This window comes from Oncorhynchus tshawytscha, linkage group LG01, assembly GCF_018296145.1.
Source record: "Oncorhynchus tshawytscha isolate Ot180627B linkage group LG01, Otsh_v2.0, whole genome shotgun sequence".
Lineage (NCBI taxonomy): Eukaryota > Metazoa > Chordata > Actinopteri > Salmoniformes > Salmonidae > Oncorhynchus > Oncorhynchus tshawytscha.
This window is the reverse complement of record NC_056429.1, coordinates 47,440,025-47,461,367: the sequence shown is the minus strand read 5'-3', so window position 1 is coordinate 47,461,367 and position 21,343 is coordinate 47,440,025. Positions and strand designations below refer to the sequence as shown.

Genomic DNA, 21,343 nt, shown 5'->3' with positions numbered 1-21,343 from the left:
TGTAAAGCAAAGAATGAATGGGGCCATGTATCGTGAGATTTTGAGTGAAAACCTCCTTCCATCAGCAAGGGCATTGAAGATGAAACGTGGCTGGGTCTTTCAGCATGACAATGATCCCAAACACACCGCCCGGGTGGCTTCGTAAGAAGCATTTCAAGGTCCTGGAGTACCCTAGCCAGTCTCCAGATCTCAAAACCATAGAAAAATCTTTGGAGGGAGTTGAAAGTCCATGTTGCCCAGCAACAGCCCCAAAACATCACTGCTCTAGAGGAGATCTGCATGGAGGAATGGGCCAAAATACCAGCAACAGTGTGTGAAAACCTTGTGAAGACTTACAGAAAACGTTTGACCTCTGTCATTGGCAACAAAGGGTATATAACAAAGTATTGAGATAAACTTTTGTTATTGACCAAATACTTATTTTCCACCATAATTTGCAATTAAATTCATAAAAAATTCTACAATGTGATTTTCTGGATTTTTTTTCTCATTTTGTCTGTCATAGTTGAAGTGTACCTGTGATGAAAATTACAGGCCTCTCTCATCTTTTTAAGTGGGAGAACTTGCACAATTGGTGGCTGACTAAATACCTTTTTGCCCCACTGTATCCTGTACCAGTCAAAAGTTTGCACACAACTCATTCAAGCGTTTTTCTTTATTTTTACTATTTTCTACATTGTAGAATAATAGTGAACACATCAAAACTATGAACACATATGGACTAATGTAGTAACCAAAAATGTGTTAAACAAATAAAAATGTATTACATATTTAAGATTCTTCAAAGTAGCCACCCTTTGCCTTGATGACAGCTTTGCACACTCTTGGTATTCTCTCAACCAGCTTCATGAGGTAGTCGCCTGGAATGCATTTCAATTACAGGTGTGCCTTGTTTAAAGTTAATTTGTGGAATTTATTTACATCTTAATGCGTTTGAGCCAATCAGTTGTGGTGTGACAAGATAGGGGTGGTATACAGAAGATCTACAGAAGCCATAGTTGGTAAAAGACCAAGTCCATATTATGGCAAAAACCAGCTCAAATAAGCAAAGAGAAATGGCAGTCCATCATTACTTTAAAACATGAAGGTCAGTCAATCTGGAAAATGTAATAAACTTTGAAGGTTTCTTCAAGTGCAGTCACAAAAACCAAGCGCTATATCAAGCGCTATGATGAAACTGGCTCTCATGAGGACCGCCAGAGAAAAGGATGACCCAGAATTAACTCTGCTGCAGAGGATGAGTTCAGTAGAGTTAACAGCACCTCAAATTGCAGCCCAAATAAATGCTTCACAGAGTTCAAGGAACAGACACATCTCAATATCAACTGTTTAGAGGAGACTGTGTGAATCAGGCCTTCATGGTCAAATTCCTGCAAAGAAACCACTACTAAAGGACACCAATAACAAGAAGAGACTTGCTTGGGCCAAGAAACACAAGCAATGGACATTAGACCGGTGGTAATCTGTCCTTTGGTCTGATGAGTCCAAATTTGCAATTTTTGGTTCTAACCACAGTGATTTATTTAGAATTCAAGGCACACTTAACCAGCATGTCTACCACAGAAATCTGCAGCGATACACCATCCCATCTGGTTTGCGCTTAGTGGGACTTAGGACTAGGCGATATGGCCAAAATATCATGGTATTTTTCTCATTTTTGACGATATTTCATGTTTTTGATTAATAAAAGTTCTAGTAGAGCATGACCTTAGGGTGGCAACACATATATTCTAAATGATTTCAATGGGTCTTTCTCCATTCGGATTGTTTTATATTGTTAAATTCAACTTCAACCTAAAATAATTTCCTGCATTTCCATCAATTTCTGCATTTCCTGCACTCATTTGAGATCATTTCTCAACTGCCACGATATGGGCAAAAATTCTGGGCCTTATTTTTAACCAAATGTTGCAATTGCGATTTAGATCTTTTGGAACTTTTGGAATCATGGAAATAGAATGTTTCTTATAATTCTATAGTTAGAATATAAATAATAGTGGGCACTTTGAATACAGTGTTGTTTGACAAAGAATGAAAATGCCATGAACAAATTATTGTGACAGGGTAGGAACCAAAGTGATGTTCCATGTTTCCTAGGGAACCCTATAATCTTTGACTACATGAAATCTTTATTCATATAGCCAACAAATTCATGCTTCGCCTTTATTTAGAAGATACTGTTGCACAAACAACATGCGGATTTAGGCCTGCACCATCACTGGTATCAGGCTGTATTAGCTAGCTACGTTTGCTATGACTCAGTACTTTTAATAGCCAGCTAACTAGCGATTAGCATTAGTGGCTAACCCGATTTAGCTTAACCTGCTAAGAAAATACAAACTAGCTGTTTACAGATGTAAGAAACACAAACTAATATTGTAATTATATAACGCTTGTGGATTTATATTAAGATCAAATTGGAAACAACATTGTTGTCATCAACATTTTTGCATGTGCTGCATTGACCATGAAGACTGAACGAAAGTGTCTCGTGGTCAAGCAACAAAAAATACACTGCTTGAGTGACAGGGGATGGGACTAGGTCTGTGTGGAGAGAGAGAGAGAGGAGAGGGAAGACTCAAGTAGCAGAGTAAACTATAAAAATGGACGTTACAAACGGCGTGTCATATTTAACAAACCAAACATTCAAATACCATTATAGAAAGTAAAGTAAAAACCCAAACCAGTCCATGCATCAATACCGGTATATAGTAAAATACGGTATACTGCCCAGCCCTAGTGGGACTATAATTTTTTTTCAACAGGACAATGGACAATGACCCAACACACCTCCAGACTGTGTAAGGGCTATTTGACCAAGAAGGAGAGTGATGGACTGCTGCATCAGATGACCTGGCCTCCACAATCACCCGACCTCAACTCAATTGAGATGGTTATTGATGAGTTGGACCGCAGAGTGAAGCAAAAACACCCAACAAGTGCTCAGCATATGTGGGACCTCCTTCAAAACTGTTGGAAAAGCATTACTCATGAAGATGGTTGAGAGAATGCCAAGAGTGTGCAAAGCTGTCATCAATGCAAAGGCTGGCTACTTTGAAGAATCTCAAATAAAAAAATATGTTTTGATTTGTTTATCACTTTTATGGTTACTACATGATTCCATATGTGTCATCTAGTAGTATTAATGTCTTCAATATTATTCTACAATGTACAAAAATTGAATACAAGCGGCGCTGTAGTGAACGACCAGTTGAAAAACGGGGAAGGGTTGGGTTGTCAGTTCAAAATGCATTGCTGCCCTTTAAATACGTCACTCGTTGCTTTAAGCCACAACCCACTGAATGGAGCAAACTTATCTCAGTCTGTTCAAGAACATACAAGAATGTTTTAGGAAAACGTGTCGTTCAGTACAAACTGTTCCACAACGTAGTCGTTCAAGCAAACTGAAGGCACCCCTGGTTCAGAGCCTAGTTGGAACAAAATCCTGAAGTACCTGCGGCACTCCTACTCCTACTCTGAGATTCTTTGTGAATATCATCAATGCAAAGGGTGGCTACTTTGAAGAATCTCAAATAAAAAAATATGTTTTGATTTGTTTATCACTTTTATGGTTACTACATGATTCCATATGTGTTATCTAGTAGTTTTAATGTCTTCACTATTATTCTACGATGTAATACAATTGAACAGAAGCGGCGCTGTAGTGAACGGCCAGTTGAAAAACGGGGAAGTCAAATTATAAAGAAAAACTGTCACGTTCTGACCTTAGTTATTTTGTTATGTCTTTGTTTTAATATGGTCAGGGCGTGAGTTGGGTGGGTTGTCTATGTTCCTTTTTCTATGTGGTGTTTTTTTTTTGGCCTGGTATGGTTCTCAATCAGAGCAGGTGTCGTTAGTTGTCTCTGATTGAGAATCATACTTAGGTAGCCTTTTCCCACCTGTGTGGTGTGGGTGATTGTTTTCTGTATTCACAGTACAGGACGGTTTCTTTTCGTTCGTGCTCGTTATTTTGTTCATGATAATAAATTATCCATATGGACACTTATCACTCTGCGCATTGGTCCTCCTCTTCTTCCATCACAGATGAGTGTTACAAAAACACTTGAATGAGTATGTGTCCAAACTTTTGACTGGTACTGTAATTCCTTCTCGCATCTATCTACATGCTCCCCTCCTCTCACCTTTTCTCTTCGCCTTTGAACATCAGTGCACAACACATCAGCTGTCTGTGAGCAGGTGGAAAAAACCTTTCCAAGTCAAAACTTCATATCATGACCGCTAACCGCTACAGACAGCCTACATTGTTGTCACCATATTAGCTAATGTCATAGTCAACATAGCTACTAGAACTAACGAGGTAATAAACTCACTACAATCATGCAGTATAGTGTACAGCAAGCAGTTTAGCAGTTACACCGGCAGACACCGGTGGCAATAAATGTGTAAAACTAAAAGCTTACATAGACTTGGAAAAGTTTCAGTGTTGAATAGCCATAGCCAGCTAGCTAACATAGCATCCCTGTCTGTTTGTGCCAGGTGTTTGAGTAGGCTTAACTAGCTAGCTGCATTTGACACTAGCTAACTAAGTAAAAGTGAAAAAATATATACTACGAAATACAGTTAGCTTTCCCTCTTCCTCTTGCTTCTCCTTAATGTTGGAAGAAATTAATTAAAATTAAAAACCTTTTCAACTATCGTCTTTCTGACTTTGCAACCAGGCACTAAGGTAATACTGCTAAAAATGTGGCAAAGCAATTTACTTTTTTGTCCTAATTAAAAAGTCTTATGTTTGGGGCAAATCCAATACAACACATTACTGTGTACTACTCTCCATATTTTCAAGCATAGTGGTGGCTGGGTATGATTGTAATTGTTAAGGACTGGGGAGTTTTTTAGGATAAAAAAAACAGAGTGGAGCTAAGCACAGGCTAAATCCCAGAGAAAAACCTTGTTCAGTCTTTTTTTCCACCAGACACTGGAATTCACCTTTCAGCAGGACAATAACCTTAGAAACCAGGCCAAATCTACACTGGAGTGTCATACCAAGAATACAGTGACTGTTCCAAGTTACAGTTTTTCGTTAAATCTGCTTGAAAATATATGGCAAGACCTGAAAACCAATTTGATAGAGCTTGAAGAATTCTGACAAGATAATGGGCAAATGTTGTACAATCCAGGTGAGCAAAGCTCTTAGGAATTTACCCAGAAAGACTCATAGCTGTAACCGCTGCCAACAGCGGTTACAGCATGAATCACCTCAGGGGAGTGAATACTTATGTAAATTAGATATTGCTGTATTCACAGAATTAGCAAAACATTTCTACAAACATGTTTTCACTTTGTCATAGATTAATTGAAAAAATACATATTTAATCCATTTTGAATTGATGCTGTAACACAACAAAATGTGGAATAAGTCAAGGGGTATACATTTGGTCCTCCATAGAACCCCCATTCCCCCCTGAGAGAAAGAGTTGAAATAAATATATTAGATTATATATTCTCTATACGTAACACCACCATCATAAGAAATTAGGTTGTTTAAGTTTTAACCAGTAAACCAGCAACTAATTGCTAGACAGCGGTGGAAGGCCTGATCACCGACAACAATGAGACAGCCTATAGGGAGGAGGTCAGAGACCTGGTAGTGTGGTGCCAGGACAACAACCTCTCCCTCAACGTGAGCAAGACAAAGGAGATGATCATGGACTACAGGAAAAGGAGGGCCGAACACGCCCCCATTCACATCGATGTGGTTGTAGTGGAGCTGTTGTAATGGAGTTTCAAGATCCTTGGTGTCCACATCACCAGCAAACTATTACGGTCCAAACACACCAAGAAGGTCGTCAAGAGGGCACAACAACACCTTTTCCCCTCAGGACACTGAAAAGATATGGCATGGGTCCCCAGAAAAAAGTTCTACAGCTTCACCATCGTGAGCATCCTGACCGGTTGCATCCCCGCCTGGTATGGCAACTGCTCGGCATCTGACCGTAAGGAACTACAGAGGGTAATGCGTACAGCCCAGTACATCACTGGGGCCAAGCTTCCTGCCATCCAGGACCTATATACTAGGCTTTGTTCTTGGAAGGCCCAAAAATTGTCAAAGACTCCAGTCCATAGACTGTTCTCTCTGCTATGGCAAGGCAAGCGGTACCGGAGTGCCAAGCCTAGGTCCAAAAGGCTCCTTAACAGCTTCTACCCCCAAGCCATAAGACTGCTGAACAATTAATCAAATGGCCACACAGATTATTTACATTGACATACTAGAAATTAGTGGCTCATATGTGTATCTTAAAGTGGTCCTATGGACAGATACTCCAATCTCCGCTGTGGAGCTTTGCAGTTCCTTTAGAGTTATCTTTGGTCTCTTTGTTGCCTCTCTGATTAATTCCCTCCTTGCCTTGTCCGTGAGATTTGGTGAGCAGCCCTCTCTTGCAGGTTTGTTGTGGTGCCATATTCTTTCCATTTTTTAATAATGGATTTAATGGTGCTCCGTGGGATGTTCAAAGTATCGGATATTTTTTATTACCCAACCCTGATCTGTACTTCTCCACAGCTTCGGCCCTGACCTGTTATTGAGAGTTCCTTGGTCTTCATGGTGTCGCTTGCTTGGTGGTGTCCCTTGCTAAGTGGTGTTGCAGACTCTGGGGCCTTTCAGAACAGGTGTATATTTTCTGAGATCATGTGACACTTAGATTGCACACAGGTGGACTTCATTACACTAATGTGACTTCTGAAGGTAATTGGTTGCACCAGATCTTTTTTAGGGGCTTCATAGCAAAGGGGGTGAATACAAACGCACCAGTTTTAATAATTTTTTTGTTTTTTGCTTTTTTGAAACAAGTTATATTTTAAATTTCACTTCACCAATTTAGACTATTTTCTGCATGTCCATTACATGAAATCCAAATAAAAATCAATTTAAATTACAGGTTGAAACACAACACAATAGGAAAAACACCAGTGGGGATGAATACTTTTGCAAGGCACTGTAAGTCCCATGCCATTACTTTATATTATATGATTTTATAGTAAGAAGAATATAATTAAACTTAGCTGAATAAAATAAAGAATATTTTTCCCATTCTGGAGCGAGTGCGCAAATGAAGTGGCTATGTTGAAAGTGAAAGTGATCACTTGAAGCAGGTCATATATACTTGATTTACTGTACAGCTACAGTTCATTCAGAAAGTATTCAGACCCCTTGACTTTTTCCACTTTTTGTTACGTTACAGCTTTATTCTAAAATGGCCTAAATCATTTTTTCCCCCTAATCAATCTACACAGAAGAACCCATTTAGACATTTTTGCAAATGTATTAAAAATTAAAAATACCTTATTTAAATAAGTATTCAGACCCTTTGCTATGAGACTCGAAATTGAGCTCAGGTGCATCCTTTTTCCATTGATTATCCTTCAGATGTTTCTACAACTTGATTGGAGTCCACCTGTGGTAAATTCAATTGATTGGACATTATTTGGAAAGGCACACATCTGTCTATATAAGGTCCCACATTTGACAGTGCATGTCAGAGCAAAAACCAAGCCATGAGGTCAAAGGAATTGTCCTTAGAGCTCTGTGACATGATTCTGTTGAGGCACAGATCTGGGGAAAGGTGCCAAGACATTTCTGCAGCATTGAAGGTCCCCAAGAACACAGTGGGAGAAGTTTGGAACCACCAAGACCCTTCATGGAGCTGGCCGCCTGGCTCAACTGAGCAATCGGGGGACAAGGGCCTTGGTCAGGGAGGTGACCAATAACTTGATGGTCACTCTGACAGAGCTCCAGTGTTCCTCTATGGAGATGGGAGAACCTTTCAGAAGGACAACCATCTCTGCAGCACTCCATCAATCAGGCATTTGTGGTAGAATGGCCAGACAGAAGCCACTCCTCAGAAAAAGGCACATGACAGCCCACTTGCAGTTTTCCAAAAGGCACTTTAAGGACTCTAGACTATGAGAAACAAGATTGAAATCTTTGGCCTGAATGCCAAGCGTCATGTCTGGAGGAAACCTGGCACCATCCCTACAGTGAAGCATGGTGGTGGCAGCATCATGCGGTGTGGATGTTTTTCAGTAGCAGGGACTGGGAGACTATTCAGGGTCGAGGAAAAGATGAACGGAGCAAAGTACAGAGAGATGCTTAATGAAAACCTGCTCCAGAGCACTCAGGACCTCAGACTGGGATGAAGTTCACCTTCCAAAAGGACAATGACCCTAAGCACAGAGCAAGACAACGCATAAGTGGCTTCGGGACAAGTCTCTGAATGTCCTTGAGTGGCTCAGTCAGAGCCCGGACTTGAACCTGCTCTAACATCTCTGGAGAGACCTGAAAATAGCTGTGCAGCGACGCTCCCCATCCAACCTGACCGAGCTTGAGATGATCTGCAGAGAATACAGGTGTGCCAAGCTTGTAGCATTATACCCACGAAGACTTGAGGCTGTAATTGTTGCCAAAGGTGCTTCAACAAAGTACTGAGTAAAGGGTCTGAATACTTGTGTAAATGTGATATTTCTGGGTTTTTTTTACAAGTTTGCAAAGATTTATAAACCCTCTTTTTACTGTGTCATTATGGGGTATTTGCATAGATTGATGTTAACATTTAAACGCTGAGGTAAACACTCAGGCACTATTTCAAAGAAAGGGAAGAAAATCTATACAAAAGTTTATTCAGATTAAGAAGGGTTCTTTGACAAACCCTTCTTGCCTTCCAAAGTATCCTTCTTGCCTTCGGAACAATCATCAAAGAACCCTTTCTTCCGAAAATGTTATTTTTAGGATGAAAATGGTTCTAGGTAGAACTCTTTGCCTTACAAAGAACGTTTGTCTTTGGAAGACAAACGTTCTTTCAAACGTTCTTTGTAAGGCAAAGAGTTCTACCTAGAACCTAGAACCTATCCCTCCGCAAAGAACCCTTTTGGAACCCTTTTTTCTAAGAGTGTAAACTGAAATGTACTCTAGTGCTTTGTATTGGAACAGGGTGTCTCATGCTCAGAGAGAAACAAACACACCTCTTATGTTTTGTTCAATCACTCTCACAAACTCATTATATCTACAAATGTAAGGTTTTTGAACAACAACAACAAATACAACTCCAACAACAATCAGCTCTGCAGCCAGTGTGACAACATTTGTTCCATTAATGCCATGGAAATGGCCACAACATACAGTTTCATTGTCCTGTTCAAGTCAGGCTAAAGTCACATGTTGGCTAAGAATTTGATCTGAAGCTCATACTTACTCTACATAGAAAGGACATGAGAGGAGATCATATGAGTTATTTAGAGTTTTTCTGTGAAGGATGTCGCCCATTGAGCCCCTGAGGTGTTGACCAGCTGACATCACAAGGGACGTCAGAGGTTTGTTAAAGGTAATTTAAACTGAACTGAACTTTCTAAATCTAGGGCAGGGGGTTCATTCCATGACTGCATCCATCTTGATATTCAGTGGCTTACTTTTCTTGTTTTCTTGTCTCCTTTCCTACACTTATGTGAAAGAACAGGGACAGTTGAAATCAGATTCAAAGTGAGGAGCGCCATTTTGTATTCACCACCTATCCTTTGTCTCTTCAGGTCAGCCCATGTGAGGAGGAGACGAGGTGAGGTAGTGTTGGGTGAAAGGTTGCTGGTTTAACTGCCTGAGCCGACTAGGCAAAATTATCTGTAGATGTGCCCTTGATCAAGGCACTTAACCCTAATTGCTCCTGTACGTCCTTCTGGAAAAGATTGTCTGCTAAAATGTTTTAGAAATTAAGCTGTTTTCGACTATTGAGTTACACCCCATAGTTCTGTTTTCTAGACTACTCTCCTCTTCGTGGGGGTCAAAGCTGAGCTCTTTGGGTCGTGCAAAAGTGCTGTCCTATCTGCTTTTATAGGTGGGGAATATGGTTTGATATGAATTGGAAAATGTTTGCCCAATGTGCATCCAATTTTTTAAATTTTAATTTCACTCTACATTATAAACTTAATATCATAATAAATGTGGATTACCTCCAGAGGTGGTAAGAAAGATCTGATCACAATGTGTCTTTAAATCATCTACACCTGTCTAAAAATGTGGGCACAATCAGAATGTGGACAAGATCAGGACAAAGAGTCCATGTTAGCACCAATTATAAACAGGGCTACTCCATTGCCCACTAGTGATTGGTAATGTCGACCCAGCAGTGCTCAGTGAACAAATTACATGCAAGTGCTATTTATTTAGTCTAAACGTGACAGCCAGGCTGTTATTGCGAAACAGCAAAAGGCTTTAATTACGAAACAGAAATATATAATAGTCTACTACACGTGACGGATCTAGTCACAGCCTCTTTTTCAATAATCCTATACTTGCTTTTCAAAGACGCATCAAGATCAATCGTCTCACGTTATCTAACTTGGCACACATTTATTTATAAACCACCTTTTCTACTCTTAAGCGCTTGAAGTCCATTGCACATTCTGTGGTGAAATGGGCGTGTTTTGGGGACTGGTGCAAATAACACTCAGTTGGTATAAATAGTTTCTCTGCAAGCATTTCCCTCAGGCCAGTGAATACATCTGAACTAAGCAGATCGAAAAGACACACTCAGCACAATGTAAGTAGAAATCATAGGTCATCATTGCATTGATTAGGTTTGTTTTATTTGTTATGGTGTTAAGTAATTAAAGGAAGAGGGATTTGTATAGAAATAGAAATGGTAATAACATAGTTTCTGTCTTTTAAGGTATTACAATACTGCAATCTTAATGAGTTATGTCTGTATGATATATTTTTCATATGATGATGTCACTGCCTGTTTGTGTGTACTTTAGGTTTTTCATGTAACGACAGCACGTGACAAATACATTTGATTTGAAAACCTAAAGTACACAAAACAGTGGTTCAAATCAAATGTATTTGTCACATGCACTGAATACAACATATGTAGTAGAGTTTACAGTGAAATGCTTACTTCCGAGCCTTTCCCAACAATGCAGAGTCAAAATCTAAGAATAATTTGCAAAATAAAAATGGAAATAGTAACACACTAAAATAACTATAACGAGGCTAAATACAAGGAGTACTAGTACAGAGTCATTGTGCAGGGGTAGAATGTTGTTGAGGTAATATGTATATGTAGGTAGGGGTAAAAGTGACTAGGCAATCGGGATAGATAATCAACAGAGTAGCAGCACCATATGTGAAGAGTGTGAAAGAGTATGAAAGTGTGTCTATGTGATGACACTGACTGTTTGTGTGTACTTTAGGTTTTTCATGTGATGACACTGACTGTTTGTGTGTACTTCAGGGTTTATTTGGCAGGGTTGGTTGGCTTGGTTCTCATCTTGACTGCTGAAGCCAGAGTTGGGTAAGGAAGTTCTAATACACTTCTGTTATTACTTTCCACACATCCTAACCACGTGTTTCAGAATAATACTGTTTGTATAATGAATGAACAGTATCCGAGCTAAATCGTATGCTATTGTTCTTTATTGATTTGTTTTCCACTGTTTCCTTTAAGAAACTCTTCTGAGTCTCGCTTCTGCACAGAGTCAAAGGAATGTCTGCTCTATGATCTGGTGTGCAAGAATGACGATTATGAGGTCAGTCTTGTGCAGCACAAATTAACGGCACATTGGGGCTAAAATTTAGGAGTTTGTTTCACCACCTCTTTTGTGACCAATTTTTTTATGGTTAGTTGTTGGTCAGGGTAGCAGATACAAAACAATAGCATTTGCATTAAAATATATCAAATCAACAACATGATGATCATCATTATCATCCCCATTTTGGTTATCGTATTGGGTTTCGGTAATCTGAAAAATGTTGTAGATCAGTTCTGCAGGGTTGTTGATCAGTTTTGCACTTTTTGCGCAGTCTCATCCTAATCCCGTCCCCAACATCTGCAACTCAAATACACTCTACAGCAGAGGACTCTTAAGTGAAGGTTTGTGCCTGTGTTACAGGTGCGCCACTATGACTCAGTGAAATGGGTGTCAACAGATGAGGAAGCATACTTCATGGACAAGGCCACCTACACTGCCTTCAGGAGACTCTTCAACTATATCACCGGATCCAACAAGGCTGGTGTGTGTGTGTGTGTGTGTATCAATCTATTTGTGTGTGTGTGGATGCACGTGCATGAATCTGTTTCCATGCGTGTGTATACCTGGTAACAAGTGCTTACACAGATCTTTCCTACAGGCGTCAACATTGACATGACAGCTCCGGTGACTGTCAAAGTTGAAGAGAAGAAGTGGGGGTCGTCTGTCTTCACCCTCAGCTTCCTCCTGCCGTCTACCCATCAGATGACTCCTCCCCAACCCACTGATGACAAGGTAAAGCCAAATCCTAAATAGACCCTACGCCCTATGCACATGATCTGAGAGGATTTGATTGGTATAAGCAATATGGTGAATCTTCCACTTAGCCTATCAGAGGGCAAAGTGGAGCTATTATCATATTGCTGACACCTGTCAAAAACCTGTAAACCTGACACAATTACATCCACATCGGTAGCCAGGGGTCTGTAGTATTTGTGTGCTTTATTGAGTGGGTTTTTTCAAATACTTAAGCTGAACTCAATTATGCTTGCCTGGCTCAATAGCGCCAATGGAATAGTCCCAAAAGTAAAAACCTCACCCACCTGGCACTTTAGTAAAACTGAGTATAAGTTGAACATAATATGATTGTCTATCAGACCTGGGTTCAAGAAGTATCTCTCAAATAGTTAGATATAGCTTTTATAGTGTCAGGTGGGCAGGGTTTGCACTTTTGGGACTGTTCCATGGTGCCATTGAGCCAGGCAAGCTCAATCGAGCGCAGCTTAAGTATTTGAAAAATAACAAATACCATTTGAACCCATGTCAAGTATGTCATGTTTTTTTTAAAGACCGCTGGTTAACAATGTAGATGTCATTGTGATTTCCCCGTACAGGTGTACTTTACTGAGATGCCAGACATGAAAGTGTACGTGAGGGGCTACGGTGGATGGATGATGTCTTTGACATCCAGTGTAAACTCCATGCTGCTGAAAAGGCAGCTAGACAAAGTCCAGGCCACCTACAACAAAGACTACCACTATGCTGTGGGATATGACAGGTGGGAGCACAGATACAAATCCTTCAATATACTCATATCCAACATCAAACCAAATTCCACCACAATACTTTTTTCAAATATACTTTAATATTTTGTGTGTGTCCTTCAGCCCAAAGAAGATTCTGAACAGGCACAACGAGGTGTGGTACATTGTTGAGGGAGAGCCTGTGTGCCCTACCTCCTCCTAAACATCCTCCTCCACTACTGCTGAGTCTGGCATTACTGGTTTGAGGAGGACCAATTGGAGGTGCATGGTAGACTGAGAACAACGATATGAACTAAGAGATGAGTCCTTGATCTAGTGGCACTGTAATCCAAAATCAATATGCCACATGCTATAGAGTGTATACACACTGCATGTCTTCAAATTTTCTTAGACTTATTCAGGATTCAATTTGTTAGAGAGGTGACGAGCACCCCCTAGACCTGTGATTCAAACTCTGTACAATCAATGTTGACTAAGATTTGGAACTTTTTCTCAATAAAATATGAATTGTGTCTGTGTTGAGTTTCTTTGCCTAAATATATGCCAAACAAATCCTCTACAGCTCTTTAGTCATACTCAAGTGGTGGTGAATACAGTATGATTATAATGAACATAAAATCTTGGGTACTGGCGTCAGATACCATATTTGTTACATAGTCTGCCCAATGAGAGATTACAATGAACATTACAAATGAACATGTTACATTTTAGTCAGTTAGTAGACCGTCCTCTCTAGAGCGACTTTGTTTCAGTCACTCCTTTCACAAATACAGTGAAGTCGTGTACAGTGAATACTATACACCGTTCGCCATTCAGTGCCGCCGTTAATAATGAGGTCATGTTCATAGAAGAAAAATTCTCAAATAGTTCAGATAAGTAAGAAAACAGATCAAGTATACTCTTAGAAATAAGAGTTCCAAAAGGGTTCTTTGCAGAGGGATAAGGTTTTACCAAAAACTGTTTTGTTCAGAAGAACCATTTTTGGAAGACAAGGGTTCTTTGTAAGTCAAAGGGTTTTACCTAGAAACTATACATATCCTAAGAACCATTTTTGGAAGAAAGGGTTCTTTGATGACTCTTTGAAAGGCAATAAGTGTTCTACATAGAATAATCCAAAGTTGAAGTCAGAAGTTTACATACAATTAGGTTGGAGTCATTAAAACTCATTTTTCAACCACTCCACACATTTCTTGTTAACAAACTATAGTTTTGGCAAATCGGTTAGGACATCTACTTTGTGCATGACACAAGTAATTTTTCCAACAATTGTTTACAGACAGATTATTTCACTTATAATTCACTGTATCACAATTCCAGTGGGTCAGAAGATTACATACACTAAGTTGACTGTGCCTTTAAACAGCTTGGAAAATTCCAGAAAATGATGTCATGGCTTTAGAAGCTTCCGAAAGGCTAATTGACATTATTTGAGTCAATTGGAGGTGTACATGTGGATGTATTTCAAGGCCTACCTTCAAACTCAGTGCGTCTTTGCTTGACATCATGGGGAAATTATAGACCTCCACAAGTCTGGTTCATCCTTGGGAGCAATTTCCAAACGCCTGAAGGTACCACGTTCATCTGTACAAACAATAGTACGTATAAGTATAAACACCACGGGACCACGCAGACGTTGTACCGTTCAGGAAGGAGACGTGTTCTGTCTCCTAGAGATAAACGTACTTTGGTGCAAAAATTACAAATCAGTCCCAGAACAACAGCAAAGGACCTTGTAAAGATGCTGGAGGAAGCAGATACAAAAGTATCTATATCCACAGTAAAACGAGTCCTATATCGACATAACCTGAAAGGCCGCTCAGCAAGGAAGAAGTCACTGCTCCAAAACCGCCATAATAAAGCCAGACTATGGTTTGCAACTGCACATGGGGACAAAGATCATACTTTTTGGAGAAATGTCCTCTGGTCTGATGAAACAAAAATAGAACTGTTTGGCCATAATGCCCATCGTTATGTTTGCAGAAAAAGGGGGAGGCTTGGAAGTCAAAGAATACCATCCCAACCATGAAGCACGGGGGTGGCAGCATCATGTTGTGGGGGTGCTTTGCTGCAGGAGGGACTGGTGCACTTCACAAAATAGATGGATCAATAAGGGAGGAGAATTATGAGAATATATTGAAGCAACATCTGAAGACTTGGTCGCAAATGAGTCTTCTAAATGGACAATGACCCCAAGCATACTTTCAAAGTTGTGGCAAAATGGCTTAAGGACAACAAAGTCAAGGTATTGGAGTGGCCATCACAAAGCCCTTACCTCAGTCCTATAGAAAATTTGTGGGCAGAACTGAAAAAGCATGTGCAAGCATGGCCTACAAACCTGACTCATACACCAACTCTGCCAGGAGGAATTGGCCAAAATTCACCCAACTTATTGTGGGAAACTTGTGGAAGGCTATCCGAAATTATTGACCCAAGTTAAACACTTTAAAGGCAATACTACCAAATACTAATTGAGTGTATGTAAACTTCTGACCCACTGGGATAAAATGTCAGGAATTGTGAAAAACTGAGTTTAAATGTATTTGGCTAAGGTGTATGTAAACTTCCGACTTCAACTGTATAATATTTTCCAGCACAAGCTATTGGAGATTTTCAGAATGATTTGTTTTACTGTAATATCTGGTTTTGCATGTCAATTGATTGGTTGATTAATGTTATGCTACACAAAGATAATGAACACAGTTGTTTTTTTTAAATGTATCCAATTTGTTTATGGATTTGGATTTATTTCACACATTACTGAGATGGTTGTTCCAGTTTAGATGATTGAGGTAGTATTAGTATTCAATCTTCCCTACCTTGGCAGTCATGGGTGATTAAGGTTACCCTCAGAAATCTTCAGTTTCTTGGTAATTTCTCACGTGGAATAGCCTTCATTTCTCAGAACAAGAATAGATTGACGAGTATCAGAAAGGTATTTGTTTCTGGCCATTTTGAGCCTGTAATCGAACCCAAAAATGCTGATGTTCCAGATCAACTTTAATAAGGACAACAGTTTTCAGCTGTGCTAAAGTAATGGCAAAAGGGGTTTCTAATGATCAATTATCCTTTTAAAATGATCAACTTGAATTAGCTAACACAACGTGCCATTGGAACACAGGAGTGATGGTTGCTGATAATGGGCCTCTGTACGCCTATGTAGATATTCCATTAAAAATCAGACATTTCCAGCTACAATAGTCATTTACATTAATAATGTCTACACTGTATTTCTGCTCAATTTGATGTTATTTTAATGGACAAGAAATGTGCTTTTCTTTCAGAAACAAGGACATTTCTATGTGACCGCAAACTTTTGAACTGCGTCTGTGTGTAGCTGGTGAGATGAGTCAGGCGCAGGACAGCAGATATGAGTAATGAAAGCAATTTTACTCAACAATATAACAATACACATCTTATAAATACAAGGCCACAAATACGGACAGCAATACAATAAACAATTACTCACAAACAAACATGGGGGAAAAGAGGGTTAAATAATGAACAAGTAATTGGGGAATAGAAACCAGGTGTGTAAGACAAAGACAAAACAAATGGAAAATGAAAAGTGGATTGGTGATGGCTAGAAGGCCGGTGACGTCGACCGCCGCCAAACAAGGAGAGGGACCAACTTCGGCGGAAGTCGTGACATGAACGAGAGTATATATATATATATATATATATATATATATATTACTGTGAATATTTATCACATAGTTTGTGTATGATCTTATATTTTGATAAATTGAATGTTAATACTGTGGACCTATGTTATACATTTTACCCCCTGTTTCATGAAGTGATGTCACTGAGTACTATATATGTAAGAACTTTCACCCCCCACCTGGGATAAAGGATGCCTGATGAAGACCTAAGGGTTGAAACGTTGTTACAATAAAATCACCTGGGAGCATGAGCAGCAGTGTGCAGTTTCTTTTCTGTTTTCTATTTTTATCTCCAAGGTTTTGGCATCTTCCATAAATTGCAGCTACGAATCCGCCATATAAATAGTTTAGAAAGAATAAGATGAATATTGGGTAAAACCGATAACTATTGAAAGATAGTTGACATGCGTTTCTTTATATTATAATGGACATTGTGCAGCTAAAAATGCCAACATCGGTATCGGCCCAATATCTAGTTTAATGCAGATGTGCAAAACCGACATGCATACCTATATAACGTAGGTACATTACGTAATGACGCCACGTAAAATGTTGCGCTACACGTGCAACACAACATTCCTAACCTAGCCCACAATGTCTGCTGTGTGGATCGAGCAGTAAACAAGTCGAGGAGTCATTTGAAAGAGTAAGAAAATTTCAGCGAGACAACGCAAATGCATAATCCATTAACACCAAGATAATGGAATTCATTGCCCTTGACAATCAACCGTTCTCTGTTGTGGATGATGTTGGCTTTCACAACTGGTCGAGCACCTGGTTCACACGTTACCAAGGGCGCTATTGTTCAGATGTTGCCCTACCGGAGTTACACAGTAATATTAGCTTCACAACATACTATGGAACGCAGTTTGGGTCTTTCCATGTCAAAAAAGATACACGTCAAATAACACTATTTGACAATAACATTATTTGACACATTAAATAAGCTTTTAATTTGACACGTCAAATAACACAGTTCTATTATAGAATGTTGTGTGTTCTGAATTTGCACGTGCAAGCCAAGCCCCACCACTACTATCAGTAGCACTGTCAAAGCTGTACAAAAAAGTCTGCAAACAAGCAAACACTGGCCAAGAACCATGTGTTTGCAATACCCCTTTGGTAATAAAGCATTATTTGTTTGACCGCAACTTCTGGGGTATTGAGCTAGCGTTAGCTTGGTACCTAGCTAGCACCAATACAATCAGCCTGAAAACAATAACCAGTAGAAACTACAGTCATTTTCACTATTCTTAGCAATGATTTAGGAATTATTGTGAGTAAGTATTAGCTAGGTAGCCACTTGTTGTTTGCCTATTGAAATTGAACTTCAGTTCATGAAAATAAATAGCTAGCCAGCTACTTAACCTTGTTGTCCAAAGCTAACGTTATAAGCAGCCAGCGTTACTAGTGAAATTCCAGTAACCAATCATATTATACCATATTGCTATTGATATGTTTATGTTGACAGCTACTGTTGACAGTTACAAATCAGCTATTACAAATCAGAAACTGCATGAAGAGCAGTTTATTTTGAGCCAATCGAAACTGAATATTCGCTTAGTCCCTCTCCTAACCTCACGTTGTACACCAGTCGGCGCCAACATGCAAAAAAACTAAAAAGGAACGCGAAGAGCTACCGCCATTCCATGGAAGGAAAATTAAGTTTCAAAATGTTGAGAAGTTGTATAAAACTGAACTAAAAAAGCGAGAACTGGATATTAACACTCAATTATCTATACAAACGTGCTGTGACTGGATTGAGGGAAAGATTGATGCCAGGATTTGGTGAGTTTTCATAAGGAAAACGAGCTGCTAGCGATTAGGCAAGCTAAGCTGTTGCTAGCATTTTGTGCGTGTTCATACTTAACCAAGCATACGCACAAGCCGTTAACAGTTAGGCTAGCTCAGTTATCGATCAATTAAAATAGCAAATGTTCGTGATCATGCTAATCATGCATGGCAAACTATTTGTTTTCATACTAGTATCAAATGTGATGAACTACTATCATAATCCATTTGGTGCACTTACGGTTTAGATTAGTTTATAAGAAATTGTGTGTAAGTGTAAGCACTAGTACTTTTCATTTGCCCAGGCTAGTCTATTGTTCAGTCCACGGGAACCTCGTGCTGTAGTTAAAGTGTAAAGCATTTTGACAAAGTTTTATTTTCTTATTTCTGTAAGAGATTACAGCTAAGCACGATATGAATGGTTATATGAAAAGGTACTCATGGTGTATATATTGTGTGATCCTGTTTGTAAAACAGATCAGTTTTTTTGAGTATCGCTTCAGTTCCACCACACCAAGCGAGCCGTACTGAATTTGCGCTGTGGTGTGGTAGGATTTTTCTTGCAAGACATCAATTGCATCATTTTAAAAATATATATTTTACCTTTATTTAACAAGGCAAGTCAGTTAAAGGTTCATTTAGGGCTACCGAGTGGCGCAGCAGTCTAAGGCTAGAGATTACAGACCTTGGTTCAATTCCAGGCTATATCACACCCGGCCGGGATTGGGAGTCCCATAGGGCAATTGGACCAGCGTCATTTGGGTAAGGGTTTGGCAGGGGTATGCCGTCATTGTAAATAAGTATTTGTTCTTCAGTGACTTGCCTAGTTAAATAAAACAAATAAAAAACATGCTCAAAAGGTTCTATATCGAACTTTTATGGTGCTATGAAAAGCCCTTTCTTAAAGATAGGCTCAGCGAAATGACTTTACCACGAGCAACATAGTCACACACACTTTCTGTGGATGTGCACCAAAACAGAGGAGAAGTTGAGCCTCGCACTTCAACACTCTTATTTGTTGTGGAAATTGACACACTGCTGTTTTAGTTCTGCATCTACATAATATTGCTGAGTCTACCTTTAACGTTAGAACTGCTAAAGCAGTCATTCTGCATATTTATTTTTTACTCTGTAAATTTTTAAGTCATGCCACCCTCCGTCCTTGACTTTTCCTAAATAAGTCTATATAACATACTGTCCGCATTAGAATCTTAATATCACAAACAGAACTGGAGTTTTAGGAGGGCATGTTCTTTTTTGATTGGTTTTCCCCATTGCATCTCCTCCTGACAGTAGGGCCTGTTCTGCTCCTTCTTCCAGTTGAAAGTGTAGTGCCCAGCAGATAAACACCCCAATAATTTCCTCGAATCTGAACCTAAACTAATTTCACACGTATAACAACAGATGAAAAATATTAAGTAAAGTACGATGGGGAGAAAGGGGTAGAATGGGTGAGTTGATAAGCGAGGGTAAGCAACGAGGCATAATCACCCCTTGTGAATGAAGAACAGGGTGGGCCATTCCATTGTATTAAAGGTCCTAAATGATGTCACCATTGCCGTTGATTCTAAGCAATGTTGTGCTGCTATTTGGCCAAAGCTTTTGATACGGTAGACCACTCCCTTCATGTGGGCCGGCTAAGGAGTATTCGTGTCTCTGAGGGGTCTTTGGCCTGGTTTGCTAACAACCTCTCTGAAAGTGTCAAAAGTCAGAAAATCTGCTGTCTCAGCCACAGCCTATCACCAAGGGTGTACCCCAAAGCTCGATCCTAGGCCCCATGCTCTTCTCAATTTACATCAACAACACAGCTCAGGCAGTAGGAAGCTCTCTCATCCATGTCCAACAAGCTTTCACTGCCCTTAACCTTGTCCTGAAGACCTTCAAAACAAAGGTCACGTGGTTTGGTAAGAAAAATGCCCCTCTGGGATTACTACCTCTGAGGGTTTCGAGCATGAGGTACTTACCTCATACAAGTACTTGGGAGTATGGTTAGACAGTACACTGTCCATCTCTCAGCACATATCAAAGCTGCAGGCTAAAGTTAAATCTAGACTTGGTTTCCTCTATCTTAGTCACTCCTCTTTCACCCCAGCTGCCAAACTAACCCTGATTCAGATGACCATCCTACCCATGCTAGATTACTGAGACATAATTTATAGATCAGCAGGAAAGGGTGGTCTGGAGCGGCTAGATGTTCTTTACCATTCGGCCATCAGATTTGCCACCAATGCTCCTTATAGGACACATCACTGCACTCTATACTCCTCTGTAAACTGGTCATCTCTGTAATGCCATTGCAATACCCACTGGTTGATGCTTATTTATAAAACCCTCTTAGGCCTCACTCCCCCAGAGGTTGTTTTGCTGACACCACACTCCGAGTGCACTCACCTCCTCCCTGTAGGCTGTCTCATCATTGTTGGTAATCAAGCCTACTACTGTTATGTCATCTGCAAACTTGATGATTGAGTTGGAGGCGTGCATGTCCACGCAGTCATGGGTGAACAAGGAGTACAGGAGGGGGCTGGGCACGCACCCTTGTGGGGCCCCAGTGTTGAGGATCAGCGAAGTGGAGATGTTGTTTCCTACCTTCACCACTTGGAAGTCTGTTTGTTTTTTTATGTTTGGTTTCTGTTTCGGCCTAGTATGGTTCTCAATCAGAGGCAGGTGTCGTTAGTTGTCTCTGATTGAGAATTAGACTTAGCTAGCCTGGGTTTCACTGTTGGTTTGTGGGTGTTTGTTTCCGTGTGTGTGTTTGTCGCCACACGGTATTGTTTTGGTTTTTGTAGATTTCACGTTATCGTTTATTGTTTTTGTTCGAGTGTTCATTTTGTCTTTATTAAAATATCGTCATGAACACTTACCACGCTGCAT

The 21,343-nt window shown here is 39.9% G+C and overlaps 1 protein-coding gene across 1 annotated transcript; it reads left to right on the top strand.

The window, feature by feature from the left end:
• The first annotated feature begins 10,435 nt into the window (after window positions 1–10,435).
• LOC112248965 (heme-binding protein 2) lies at window positions 10,436–13,528 on the top strand. The gene is made up of 7 exons (XM_024418490.1): window positions 10,436–10,544; window positions 11,238–11,297; window positions 11,451–11,532; window positions 11,896–12,016; window positions 12,134–12,267; window positions 12,867–13,030; window positions 13,140–13,528. Coding segments are annotated over exons 1-7 (642 nt in total). The 5' UTR covers window positions 10,436–10,542; the 3' UTR covers window positions 13,219–13,528.
• The last annotated feature ends 7,815 nt before the right edge of the window (window positions 13,529–21,343 follow it).

What these genes read in the sequence shown, in the direction of transcription:
- LOC112248965 (XM_024418490.1), top strand. An exon ending in GCAAGAATGACGATTATGAG is followed by an intron (nt 11,533 to 11,895) that starts GTCAGTCTTGTG and finishes CCTGTGTTACAG; the next exon opens with GTGCGCCACTATGACTCAGT. An exon ending in CACCGGATCCAACAAGGCTG is followed by an intron (nt 12,017 to 12,133) that starts GTGTGTGTGTGT and finishes TCTTTCCTACAG; the next exon opens with GCGTCAACATTGACATGACA.